General features: G+C 35.7%; 1 protein-coding gene across 2 annotated transcripts in view; it reads left to right on the top strand.

Annotated features, from left to right (window-relative positions):
• The window catches only part of GABRB2 (gamma-aminobutyric acid type A receptor subunit beta2), a 142,183-nt gene that overhangs the window by 40,361 nt on the left and 87,392 nt on the right, over nucleotides 1–14,430 (top strand). For both annotated transcript variants that reach the window (XM_063413357.1, XM_063413358.1), the window contains one exon: nucleotides 5,390–5,610. In XM_063413357.1, the coding sequence (XP_063269427.1) occupies nucleotides 5,390–5,610 (221 nt within the window). The remainder of the gene's footprint in view (nucleotides 1–5,389; nucleotides 5,611–14,430) is intronic.

The following is a 14,430-nucleotide window of genomic DNA, read 5'->3' on the forward strand; positions in this document are numbered from 1 at the left end:
CAATCTTCTCTTATTATCAAGAGACAGCAAATCAGAGAGAGCTAAAGGACCTGTGGCAGATGCTTGATGATTGTGTGACATGCAGATTGCTGGCTCGGGAAAAGTGCAGTATCATGCTTCAGTGTGGATGACTTGTCAGAAGTGAAAATCAAGAGTCACAGCATCTGGCTAAACTAATTAAGGTTACAGGAAACATATCAGCCAGAACTGCTTCATTTCACTGCAGTGCATGAAATCCATTGCACTGTGAGGCTGTGTCATTACCTAAATCACCATGGAGAAACAATGTAAATATTGGCTACCCTCAGTAGTTCTAAGGAGACACAAATTCATGCTCTTGTTGCTGAAATCCTACAGTCTCTTATTACAGATTTCATATAAACAGGATCAAAACTTTCATGCTAAGAAGTCAAGCTCTGCTGACAGTCATTTGGCTTTCATACCCGAGTCTCTTGCGTGATTCTATAACACTGTATTTCTGGGAACTGTGGTGGGAGATAAACAGCCCAGCTTTGCTGCTTTGCTCAGCTGACAAATGAGAATTGCTGATGAATAATTCCAGGAGAGTTGTAGCAAAATAAATGGTAAGCTTGGTGTTGGGATCTTCTTGTTTTTGGAAAGATCATAAACTTGAGAAGATGTAATTCCCATTAAGGAAAATTCCCCTAGTGAGTTTTAGTTCCATTAAATACAGGTGTTTCACAGATTTAATGCCAACTTGGGAAGTGGGATTTGATAGACTGAGAGAGTTCAACTTGAATTCTGTGTGAAGTTCCTGATGTAATTGTTTGTGGCTTTTTTTATTTATTTGGGGGTTTTTAAAATTAATTTTGAAATAAAGATTTACAGAATATGAAAAATACTTTTTTTTTGAAAGGGCATATGACTATTTTGGCATTCCTTTGGTATCACCTATTCCTTCAACAGTTCTTTCTACTTATATAAGTCACTTTGTGCTTTGTGGTGTCTTCAGCGTTAAGCAGACTTTATTTTTCCTCGATGAGAGACTGAGATAATTTTGAATCAAACATATTGTAGTGGTTGGTTTTAAACAAAAAGAGGATTGAAAGGATTGTCAATCAGCACTTTTAAATGTTATCAACAAACAGTTTTTTAAATGTACGTGTTAAATAAATACAGTGTTCAGTCCAAATCTTCAGCTTCAAGTGTTTTCAGAAGGAAATTATTTTGTTTTAAAATAGCCGTAGATGTAAATGTAGTAAAGCATTTTTACAAGTTTGTAATAACCAGGAATGTGATGAGGAGTGGACTTAAGCCAAACCACAAATGAGCTCTCCATTCATTACTGTGGAGCAATGATAAATACTTCTTCAGCTTCACCCTGTCTTATACTATGCTTGCAATATACAGAATATATATTATATACATTAGAAATTGTATATTCCTTCTGCTTATTTTTTTCTCCTCTGAAGTTTCTTGCCTTTATTGTTTCCAGTGTTTCAGTAGCTATTTTCTAGCCCTGTTAATACAAGTGTTGGTTACAGTTTTAAGCTGCAGTGTGAATCAGTCCTGATTTGTGTAATGCAGAAGAAAGAGCTATATTTTAAATGTGTTTTCTCACATTGGACCTTATTATCATGCTTTGAAAAATTTACATCTGGTAGAGACTTTTGCATTAGACACCCACTGTCAATGTGAATATTCATGACCTCTATTTCCCTTTTTGCCTTGATCCTTTTTCCAATATAAAATGAGGATCAGCAATATGTCAGTTATTGGCCCATGGGTAGGTGTAGCTAAGGCCTCTGTTCTAATCTTTTTAAACTAATAATAGGCCCAAACTGATTTTTCTTTTTTATTTTTTGGCTTCAACATTTATTTGAGAGCATGAACGAAATGTGAAAATATAAATAAGAATGCCAATATTCAGATTTGATGCTTTCTTGTCCAGTATCTGCTGTTACATCACTGAAATTGATGGTCATTCACTGGCACCATGTCTGTCTGTGATATTTCTATTTATCTAAATACAAGTTTAAATCTGCCAGTGTATTTACACTTCCAGCAGCTAAAATGTTTGCAGGCAACCACTGCACAGAGTTAATGTGCGGGATAAAAGTTACTTATGCATATGCTAATACTAATGAAATTGTTTGATAGTTTTTTATTCATATGGAAAAATATGCATAAAGATTAACTTTGTCTCATATTTGCTGCTCTTCTGTTCATTGTATGAAATAAGAGGAAAAGTGAAAAGGTGGGTTGAGGAAAAGCTCACAATAGAATAGGGGTAATGATCCATTTTCTGATGCCTAAATTTTTGCTTTGGACAGAACAAAAAACTTTATTAAATTTAAATCTAGGCAAAACATTGGAATAATAATGAAAGCTACGCAATTGATATTATTTACAGAAAATATGTTTGCTTCTTTATATTCCAGGTTTTTGTTGCAACTTTGTCAACACTATTACAGTTTTATACAGCATTTCATGCCCAGGGCAACTGAGGAACCTCTTTATTTCTGTGGGAGAAATATTTTTATGTGCCCGTGCTGCAAACAGCCTGTACCTTTGTCGTTTCTGTGTAATGGTTTGCACAGACACCATCTTCAGGAGCTCTGGGCTTGGAGTTCTCTCAGCTCATTACAATTAGTCCTTTGTGCAAGGCTGGGAAAATGAATTTGCTCCTGTTTCCTTTTCAAACTTGTATTGTTTCTAGTATCCCATCCTGTGAATTTAAAAGTATGCTAAACCTTAACAAATTAAAATCATCCTTTATTTCTATTCCTCTATGTCTTTTGTGTGCCTCTCTTCCTAGAGACAAGATATTTACATGTTTGTTTTGATATTTATCCTTAGAATAGAGAGGAATGATGTATTTAATGTGACATCATCAGATTTTTTTCTTGTAGTATTCCTATTAGATGAGAATGTTCTTAATTTCAAAGTATAACGGGTCTTGGGATACTTTAGGGACATTTTGTACCTACACATCTTTTTTGAATGACTCTTTCATTTGGGAGTTTGAAAACAGATGCCTCTCTCTTTTCTAAGGAATAAATCGTAGTTTATGTGTCAAGTTTTGCTTGTTTCCTATCTTATCAATTTCACTTTGAAATATGTAGCTTGGAACATCTTAGAGGTTTTTTAAAATTATCAAAATTACTAAAAATAAAAACCTAAATTCAAAATCTTGTGAGAGTTTTACAACAGTTTCAAAGGAGTTCTGTTTTGACCATCAGAAACTCCAGTCACATCTGAAACTAGGGCCAACAGATGACAATTTTTAGTCAGAACACCAGCTCTTTCTGGAACGCAGCGTGTTTGATTTTAAACTCCAGCCTGGTGACTTGGCTTTTCTTTCAGCAACGCCAGAGCTCCAAATTTACGGTTTTATGTAATTCACTTCTATGCAATGAACTACGATGTTTAGGGGTTTTCCTCCTCTTCTTTTCCTCTTTTACTGAGGTAAAAAAGGGAAAGCATATTCTATGTATTTATGCAGTATATTAATATATGTAGGTTATTTCTTGGAATAAAATGCAGCATTCCAAGGAGAATAGAGAAACAATTGCTACAGATTGTTACTTGATGATGTGATATATCAATATAATGAAGACTAATAAATTTTCCTACTGAATATTTTCTGATAGCTGGTTGTGAATCAAATCCTGCAGAACAGTGATGAAGCATAACAGTAAAATTCTTCAGATGTAGGTGGAACGTTCTTGCAAGCAGAATCTCATCCTGACTCTGGGGAGTGATCAGGTTATAAAACAGCTACCAGGTGGATATATTTGGTAGTAAAACAATTGGGAAGTCTCATTTGGTGTTTACCTACCCGAGTCCCTGCAGAGTCGCTGTTGTGACACCTGGCCAAACGTGCTGGGGTTCAGACTGACCTTTAACCAGACTGTCCTTTAATCAGGAGCACTGAAGGGACAGCAGTGCCATTTGTGGTTTGTGTTGGTAAGGAGGAAATGCAGGAACTATTCACAACAGGACATGCACTTTCCCCTGCTTCACTGAAAACTGAAGAGGTGTTTTGCAGCTCATGTACATGGGCTCTTCCAGGAAGGATGAGGCAAAAAAAATAAGAGTTTCCACCACTGAAATGCACATTTCTATTAAAAAACAGTTTATACTGATTCATCTGGGTGCACACTGCTGTGCAGAAGAGGCAGGGTCACTTAATTCAGGGTGCTGTGTCATTGCTTACAGAACTCTGCTGAAATAGCCATATTTCTCACAGCCCTCCCTAGTCTGAGGGTGGACATTGTACACTGTAAAGAGAATAATTGCAGCAACTGAATTTCAGTGATTTCTTACTGGGGTGTTCAGTCTGTGAAACTGCAGAGTAAGAAAAATCTATTTTTGTATTTTCTGGGACGTTCTATATAGTGTTCATATGTCAAATATCCTTTTAAAGTAAAATGCTTGTGAAATACACTTGTGGCATATGTTTTTAAAGTAGTTCAGCAGGAAGATAATTTTTTCTTTTCCACCTGGAATAAAATACTTTAAGTAGTGGACTATCCTTTGGAATATAAAACAGGGAATAAGAATTAACATTGCCATTTATGCAAGTCTTTCTCCACAGCTCTCAATATACTTTTTGTATATTTGTAGAGGTTTTTTAGCATTGGCTGAATATAATGATTATTCTGCATCTGTATAACAGTTTTACAAAGATACAACCTTTGTAAATGTATTGTTGTTTAAAACACAAGGAGGTCAAAGCGTCTCTGAAGCACTGTACAGTGGCCTGCATCAAGACAGTGCAAGTCTCATAATACTGTGAATATTTACTGAGATGCTAATTGTGCTCTCTGAATTGTCCCCCTGAAGTAACCAGTTACTTTTTTGGTACAATTAAGACTAAGAATGTATAGCATAGGAACCTCAAAAAATTCCCATTGGTTTCAGTGCCCAGGGGAAAATTAACAGACTCTGAAGAGATTTTAATTTAGGGAAGTCTTTGGGTGGTCACTGCAACTTCAGAGACAGAAGGCTTGATCCACTGCTCTATTGAATACAGTGGAGACTTTGAAATTAAATTTGGATCTGTGAATGTTCCTATTTCCTAGAATTCCCAGGCTTGTAAAGTGCTACAGAAATTGCAGGCTGTTAAATGTCTACAATTTTTTTTATTTTATTTTTAAATACTGAAATGAGAACATCCAAGTCATTCATAAAATGTAGATGTCCCATCTTCTTTGTGTTCTCACTGCTGTAATTAAGTGTATACAAGATGTTCAGTACTGTGAAAATAAAAAAAAATCTACTTATGGAAATTCTGAACAGAAATATTTGCCTTTAGGAACTGTTACAATGAATACATATGTATTTGCAGTCTCAATTTTTGCATATGCATGCCACCTGTTTCCATGCAAACTTTGTTTTTTTTGTTTGTTTTTTCTAATCACAGGACTATACCTTGACCATGTACTTCCAGCAAGCGTGGAGGGACAAGAGGCTGTCCTACAATGTAATACCTCTAAACCTCACTCTGGACAACAGAGTAGCTGACCAGCTCTGGGTGCCCGATACCTATTTCCTGAATGACAAGAAGTCATTTGTCCATGGTGTCACTGTGAAGAACAGAATGATTCGTTTGCATCCAGATGGAACAGTCCTTTATGGACTCAGGTCAGTATGAACCATTTCTAACTCTTCTGTCTCTTAATTTAAAACCATGATTAAAAAGCTAAAAATAAAAACCATTCTTTGCCTCTTTATTTTAATGCTTTTCTTTTTATTGATGTATTCTATATAACTGATGATATTCCAGAATAAAAGAAGTATTCTAAGGTTGTACACTAAATCTAAGGATTTTTTTAATACAATTTTTTGAGATAAACTGCCATTTTTAGTACAGTTCAGAGACTTGTATTAAGAACAGATAAGACTGTAAATACTATTTGAAATACTCATTCTGGATTAAAAGCCAGGTTTAGAATTGCTTCTTCAAAGGAATTGAAATATGAAATACAAAATGAGGATTAGAGGAAAAGACAGAAAATGTGTATGACAGCTGAACTGATAGTTTAACTGATATTTTTTGGAAATATTTGTCTCTGAATATTACATTGGTTTGTATGCTACCCAGATGAGTAAGCTCTCTCATTTTCACTAAGAAGTCTGACTTGAAGTGTTTTAGAGCCTGTTCTTGTTCTGTATGACTGTATGGAGAGGGGTGACTGAAGAAATCAACAAAAGGGCTTCACTCTTGAGAAGTTCTGAAAACGCGGGAAATTGTCTGTTTAGTGATGTTAACAGGATAAATAATTGCTGAGAAATTGATTTAAACTGTAGCTGCAAAAGGTGAATGATAATGCAGTGTGGGTAGGTAACAAAATAGCAGGAAAGCATTGTCTGGGTTAACAAAGAAAATGCTGCCGAGCTGGGTAATGCATTTACCAAAGGATCTTGTGTCCAGTTGTGTTTGCTGTGGGAGCAGCTCAGGCTCTGGAACCATGGCTGGGAGCAAGTCTGCAGTTTTTGTGATTGTTCAGTGAACCAACAGATACTTGGTTCTTGAAATGCAGTTGTAGTTTAAAGTGAAATATAAACCAACTACATAATACACATTTGTATTAACGGAGTGAGAGTGAACATAGCAATGCTTTTGGTGTAGTTTTCAATTTAAGATTCTGAAATTGCAATCTTTATTATTAGCTTCTAGAAATAATTAGAAATAAATATCAGATTTAATGTCTTCAAAAATGCTAACCTTTTTTTTTTTGCTATTTTTACTTTTTTTTCTTCTTTTTTTTTCTTTATTTTTTTCTTTTTTTTGCTATTTTGGCATTTTTTTATTCTGTCTACTTAACCATGTGTGATAATTTCTATTTTTTAAAAAGGCTGGTAAACAGTAAGTAGAGCTCACAAAAAATTGTCCATAGAAGAATCAAGTAAAAGACAGTTTTGTTTTCTGGGAGTTTCTTTTTGATGTTCATTTGTTTTTCAAAAACTTTAAACCTTTCATGAAATATACTTTGTTTAAGGTTTTGAGGGTTTTGTTTGTTTCTTTTTTTTTGAGCTGAACCAGTGTTGATACTGCTTCATTGTTTTGGGTGAAACCTTTCCTCCTTTTCATTCAGCATAAATAGCAAATCAGTTTAAACATCTTTTATGAGATGCAATAAAACGAAATGGTGTCTATTTTTTACTTAAAGCTGTTTAGTGTAATTAGAGGAATCATTTGTAATGCATTGAACCTTATTTCCCAGAGTTATTTTCTTCAATACTTGCATTCACATTATGTTATCCAAAATGGTTTTAGAATAATTCTAAAATGGGAATTTTTTTCTGTTGTAGGACTTGTGCACAGCCCATAGTTAGAGGTGTTTAGACACCTTCTTTTCCTAGGTAAAAAATGTCACTTTAGGAAATAATTTTCTCTTATTCTGGTATACCTAGCAATCTCACATTTGAGATTATCAATTCTTACATCTCTTTTAAGACTCTGCTTTGTGCATTTCAAGTGTTCTCTTTGCCCTGTGAGCTGGCACGAGGTGAGTGATGGATGTGAATTCTGACGTGGCTCTGCTGCTGTGCTGCAGTGAGTTGTGACTGAGGGCAGGGTGATTGTCACCCACACTGAGCCAGCACTGGCACTGGGGACTGCCCTCACTCTGGGACAGCACAGACGGGAGGGACACTGCTGCTTCTCACTGGGGTAGAGAACTGATAGGTGACGTGGTAAGAAAACCCCTTCCTATACACCCTAATTCTTAATGACTCACAGACAAATCTTGTGAAGTCTTGTGAAGAGGGGAATCGATTCCTCCTCCTCAGACTCAGCTCAGTCGGTCTCAGAAAGGCTTTCTGGCTAAAACATCTTTCAAACTCTGAGCTGGATGGGGCAGATGCACCAGTGGTAACACAACAGGGTTATGTGATCGGCCATATTCTGCTTTTGCTTTGACCAAGTGGCAATCAGTGATCTCATTCTAATATTAAAGTTTTTGTTTTATAGCTTTAAGTAGCTTTAGCTATCCATTTCATCTAAATTCAACTCAGAGTTATTGTTATTTCAAGTGTCCACAGTACTGATATATTTAATTCTTGCTTATTAGTAATTTCCACATCTTAAAAATTCCTGCTTGGTTGTATTCTTCACATATCTAAAACCTCCTGTACACTATTATTCTGAAAATCCCTATTGTTGTTGCTGCATTAATTTACTATAGCTTATACTTGCAGTCACATATTTTTACTTTGGGATTCATTTTTCTAAACTAGGATTCCTTTAAGTAATAGTCTGAATTTTTTTTACCTCCCCATACATCTATTTATAAACATCATCACATGCACACATATAAATGTTACTGTGAATTCGGTTGCATTTGCCTTGATTGCTGCAACCAAATTCATTGAACTGCAAGTGATCTTATCAGTCTAATGTAACCATCCCTTTCTTTTGTGTCCCTATAGCTGAATTTCTATTTCAAACAGCAAGCAGTGATCCCTTAACGTTCTCTTTGTTTTTGTGAGCAGAATCCATACATGGTGTGCATGTCACATCTGATTAGATTTGACATTGGGAAGGTAAATTTCAGGAAGGACTAAGAGGCAGTTTTGGGAGCACCTGGATTAGGCTGTTGCTGAGAGAGGGGAGAGAAGGAAGGGAAAAAAAAGAAATGGCTAATAATGAGTGGAGGCATCTAAATGGTTGGTATGTTGTTCTCACAGCCTGCCTTCTTCATTGCAACAGGGCATTGGTTAAGGGCAGAACTGAATTCTTGACCTTTTTTTACAGAGAATATGACATGCTGGTTGCTTTTAAGTTAAGAAGGACTTTTATTTCTGAGGGATAGTTGCCAGCTATTTATGGTTTGGGAAAATGTTTTATTTCCTACTTTTTTCATATTCCATCTGTCAAGAAAATTATTCATTGCTGCCAAGACCAGGATATTCAATAGATGATATACTTAAATCACCTAAATGGTAGAAAATTGTAAACATGTAGTCTTAAAGGAAGAGTTATTACAGGAAAACTTACTATGTTGGAAATTAAGATGACTTGTGAGAGGATATTAGTGATTTGACAACATTTACAACAGTAAATTTAGACATTCAAATCTAGGATAGCAAATAATTTACATTAGGTTGAGTAAAACTTGAATAAGACATGCAGACAGAACTGAGGAAAAGATTTGGCTTTAAGTAAATTTCTCTGTGTTAAAATATCTGGTTTATATAATACACTTAGCAGAAATGGGTGCTACAGTAGATGAGATTTGTTATTTCTTAGATTTATTTTTGTGTATATATATATATATAGATACAGATATATATAGATATATAGATATATATATGTAAACTTCCCCTGACTTTTGACAGCAAACCTATTCTAAAATGTGAATGGAAAGTTCAGCTGTCTTCTGCTTTCTTCTGTGCAAGCCTGGGGAAGTAGCACTTCTCTGATTTTTGCAGTCTCTGAAAGCACCAAGTTTTTGGATTTTTTTTCCAGGGATGAGAATGCAAGATTTGAGAATGGTGGCGAGTAAGATCCTTGTATTTGCCAATTCAGAATTACTGCTTTTGATGTAACTACATTATGGTGTCTCTCTGGAACTTGCCTCTTTGCTGGTAGAGTCTTGCCATGCCATGTGTCAGAGTAAGGGGGGAAATTTAGTTTAGAATACAAGGATTAAGTATAGCTGAAGAAGTGGCTGAAGATCAAGATGCTTTATGTGTTTTTGCACCATTGCCAGGCTGTTTACAGAGATATTGACTCTTGCATACACTTCTCTCAACATTCCTCATGAGAGCTCTGTGACAGTGGGTGAAGAACTGGTAATTACGTGACCAAGAGCATTGTATGCTTTTGTATCTCTTCAGTAGGATGGTTTTATGTTTTTTTTAAATGAAGTTCGTGGGTGTTTTTTACAGAAAAACAGAATATATACAGAACTCCTAATACGAACCATGTTCTGTGTGGTAATGACATTCCCATCCTTTTTAGCCAAAAGGAAAACAAAAGGAAGCAGAACCGAGGAGTTTATTCAGAAATCAAAGACTTTTCCCATTTAAAAGCCCAGTTTTACTTGCCAAGATTCATTTAATGCATTACCAGAGTCTCCAACTCAGCCAGCAATAATTCCTGTTTGACTGATGGAACACAGTAATCTCCCACAAATGAGAGAATTATGTGTATGATGGCCTTGCTTTGTTCTCGATTTCCTGCTACCAGCACTGAGTCACACGAATCTCAAACAGTCCTGCATGACTGTACTTTGTGTTGTCTCAGCTGTGCCTTCTGCTGTCTGCTCACTCAGTTTCAGCTGCTTGGAAATTTTCACTTCTGCAAGTAAAATAGCTTCTCCCACATTTTGCTCTGGTAAAACAGCATTTTTAGGCATTTTTGTTGTATTATTGTTCAGCAGTTTAACTCCTCATAGGCAGTTTCATTGTCTTTGAAATCTGACAGACAATTTTAAAAGCAATTGCTTTGCAAATGTCTTTAGTTTTCAGACCATATTCTTTGAGAGTTGAATTTTTCATACCAGCTACCCTTCAGTAAAGCATGTGATCCTTATTTTGCTACTTTTTTTCTTTTTCTGGTTTGATTTTTTGGGAGGGTGGTGGAGGGTGTTTGTTTTTTGGGGGGCTTTTTGTTTGTTTGGGGGGTTTGGGGGAGGTTTTTTGGGGGGATTGGGGAGTTTTGTTTTGTTGGGTTTAGGGTTTTTTTCTGATAGGGCTTAATTTTAATTAAATCCTAAGCATAGTTTGGAGGCTAAGCTCCATTTTTCAGTTTTAAAGTTTGCCCTAGCTGGAACTCTGGAAGTGTTCAAGGCCAGGTGTGAGGGGGCTCGAGCAACCTGGTGGGAGCTGTCCCTGCCCATGGCAGGGGATTTAGAACTGGATGGTCACTAAGATCCATTCCAACCCCTTAAAACTTTGTGATTCTGCCAATGAAAATTAAGTCTTTGGACTGCCTGCAATATTTCAAATATCCTTGTTATTCCAAAATATCTTCTGCAAGAAAGCAAGAGACCTGTCCTACCTTTTTGCTACAATATTATATTTCCAGAAGCTGGACAAAATCTTTTTCACTTTGGGGATTTCAGAAGAGATAAGAAGAACCTGGACTTTTTTCCAGGGGAGAAGATATTTTGGATGTTCTGTTCTTGGTCATGGTACCTGTCAAGGGGGCAGGTGTCTCTGGTTCCATCACATTCTCTCTTAGCTGTGCAGCCCTTCATGTCAGCTGGGGCCTTGCCCAGCCTCAGGGAAGAAGAGGAAATAAACATTATAATGAGGTACCCTGCAGCATAAATAGCATCAATAGCACCTCAGAGTAGTGTTGCCATTTGTTAAAATAAATAAGTAAATATTACGCATATTTTTATTAATATGTCTGAAGTGTCAGCAGCTTTCTGTTCTCCAATTAAAAATATAAGTTTTCTTAATTTTGGATATATAGGCATTGCAAAGAGGAAGTAAAAAGTAATTTTTATAAGGCTTGTTTGAACATGAGAATATCAATCTGTGAAGAAGCATTTCCATTGTGTTAAGTGGGTAATTTTTTGTGCTGGTGCTCACACCTATAGATGCAATTACTGACTTTTCCTTTGCCAACACTTGCCAAAGCTAATTCACAGTCTGACATGCAGTTGTTTACTCTTGCAAAAGAAATGAGGTGAATTCAATTTCTGTGTCCAGATTTTCAAGGCTGTTAGAATACATAGACATGTGTAAGAACCTTTAAATCTTGTGTGCAGGTGGTCAAAGCAAGATCTTCTTGGAAACTTGCAGAAATAAATGCAAATGTAGTAAAACGTCATTTCAAACTGAAGTCATGCAGCTGTTGTAAAGACCAGAAAAACTTGAATACTGTACAATTATGTAGAATTTCCAGTACAAAGAATTTCTGTATTAACGAGGAAGCATTACCACCCCAATCTCATTATTTGGAAATCCTGGGTGCAGGTCAAGTCTGGTCATGACTCTTTTCTTGCACAGTCAGTGTAGATCCAACATAAGGAACTTGAATCCCAGCGTGTAGCTTAAGTGAACTAATTGTTTTTTTTAAATAAACAAGGTGTCAGCTCTGGCCCAAGGTGTGGCCCAGATGCTGTTTCCCTTTCTTCTGCAAATAGTTCTTCTGTAGGTTCCAAAGAATAAAGCAGAGAAAAGTAACTACTTTTATTTCTAATAACACTGTTTCTGTGAACTGAAGATTTGGACATGGAACAAATCATCCAGCTTCTCTGCTGAGTTATTCCATTTGGTAAATTGGAACACTAAAACCTACCTTCTCACAGGGGTGTTGTGAAGATTAATTAATTAGTTTTTAAAGTGCTTTGATCCCATAAAAAAACAACATAAATGCCAAACATTATTATGAAGAATTATAAAATGCCAGCCCTCATGTGCACCTTGGGATGGCCAGGTTATAGATACAAACCTGTTTTATTCTCTCAGAATCACATTGTTCCACTTTCCTATGTAGCAGCCCATTCACAAAATGAGACAGTTTTAGGAAAGATGCAATTTCTGCAAAAAAAAAAAGATCATTGATTCTCATAAATGTCTCTTTTCAGTTAAGGACTCATAGATTATTATGCATTTTTCTGTAGGATATGGAATGACATCTTTTCACCATTCATCCTCAGCAGGAGGGAGAATAGCTGTGTTTTAAATATCTCCCCTATCTGAAAGAAAACAAAGATATCTTTCTATTTCAGTCCCTTTATTAGATTTTAAGAATGGGGTAACTATTCAGAAAGGTCTTTTGCTTTTATTTTTTTATGAAGTGGCTGTTTAGTCATTAGTATGTGAATAATTAATTCAATTAAGCATAATTAAAAAAAAGAGCTTTAAGTCACAGGAATCCTTTCCATTAAAATCCCTATTATCCACAATTATTACATTGCAATGAAGTGAAAAAAAATCTGAGTTTTATTGCCTAACAGACAGACTGTGGCATTTAGTCTGTATTAGTAAGAAAAACTCCATCAGCTACAGAACCGTGAAATACTTTAAGTTGCTCCAAGGGTATTGCATATTCCAAAAACAAATAGAGGTCATCAAACATTTATTCTTAAATTAAAATGTAATCATTTATATCCTTTAGAATTACAGCAATCTATCATTTCTCTTCTGCGATGTCTTTGGTCATATTTGAGCTGGTAGCTGGTGATCTGAGAAGGGAGATTTTGCAGTTTTAAGGGCATACATAAAATCTCAGAATGCTCTGATCAAGACTCAGCTAATGGCATAGATGCTAAATGTGAGTCTACAAACACATGCTTGAATATATGATATACATTTGATAAATAAATACAGTATATTTGTATATGCCTAAATTCTACTTGCACGTATTGGGGTTTTTTTACTAAAATTGGTAAAATCTGAGTTAGATCTCAGAAGCAGGAGCAGGGTTGGGGTCCTTGCATGTGTACGAAAAATAAAAAGACTCTCTGTAGAACTAACAATACTTCTTGTGGGTCACAAATAATCACTTTCTAGTTGCTGTGATTTTACATATGAAGCTTTTCTTTTACACTTTTAATGTAAGACATAGTAGAATATACTATTTATTGAATGAAAGAATATGGGATTTTTTTCCCTACCAAATGTCATATCTGAAAGTATAAGTACTTGGACTTAGTTTTTATTCTAGTTAAATATCTAGTTTGGGTGATTTTTTTTTCACCCAAAAAACATTTCCTTAATGTTTTAATGCATTTTCTGGGAAGATAATTATTGATTTGTTCACCTAGTGTTTTATCCTACTTTATTTTTAAACTTTACAGCATGGTAAAATGTTTTCTGAGAGATAAGAATTACCTAAACTCCTCAAGTGTAAGAGGTTTGTTGGGTCTTTTTTCCTTGCATCTCCTGAGTCTATTTCTTATTTCTCTGAAAATTGAAATTTCTTGTGGTCTTCAATGTATAAAGTAATTGAAGAGAGCTTTCCTTGGAAATGTTTTCAGTCCTGCTTAGAAGGAGAGAAACTAGGATAAATTATAGGAAATTCTGGGGGTTTGTGTTTGCAGGTAAGTTCTCCAGACTCAGGGTGTGTGTAAGCCTCTGAAGAGGAGCACCTTAAAGCTATGCCTATCAGTGATTTTTAGACTATAATGCAGATATTTCTACTTGCTGTTCAGTGACCAGATTTTTTTCTCATCTAAATTACTTGTGTAAGATCATAATTTTATTTTCTGCTGCTTTTTTCCCTTTCTGAATAGTCATTCCTAGAACATTTACTGCATCTGCTAGTCTAGAACTATCTGAGAAGTGAGAGAATAGAAAATGTTTGGAAAACTCTTTTTTAAAATTTACATGAATGTGCCATCTGCACGAGCAGATGGCAAGAATGTCTCAGGGCCAGGAGGAGACTGTGAGATCAAGTCACAAGGAAAGAGCTCCATGAGGCATGTTCCTCGTGTCAGAACAAAAAGGACCTCAGCAATCACCTCCCTGACGTGACCTGCAGACTGTTCCCCCAGAAAG

This window comes from Prinia subflava, chromosome 16 (genome assembly GCF_021018805.1).
Source record: "Prinia subflava isolate CZ2003 ecotype Zambia chromosome 16, Cam_Psub_1.2, whole genome shotgun sequence".
Lineage (NCBI taxonomy): Eukaryota > Metazoa > Chordata > Aves > Passeriformes > Cisticolidae > Prinia > Prinia subflava.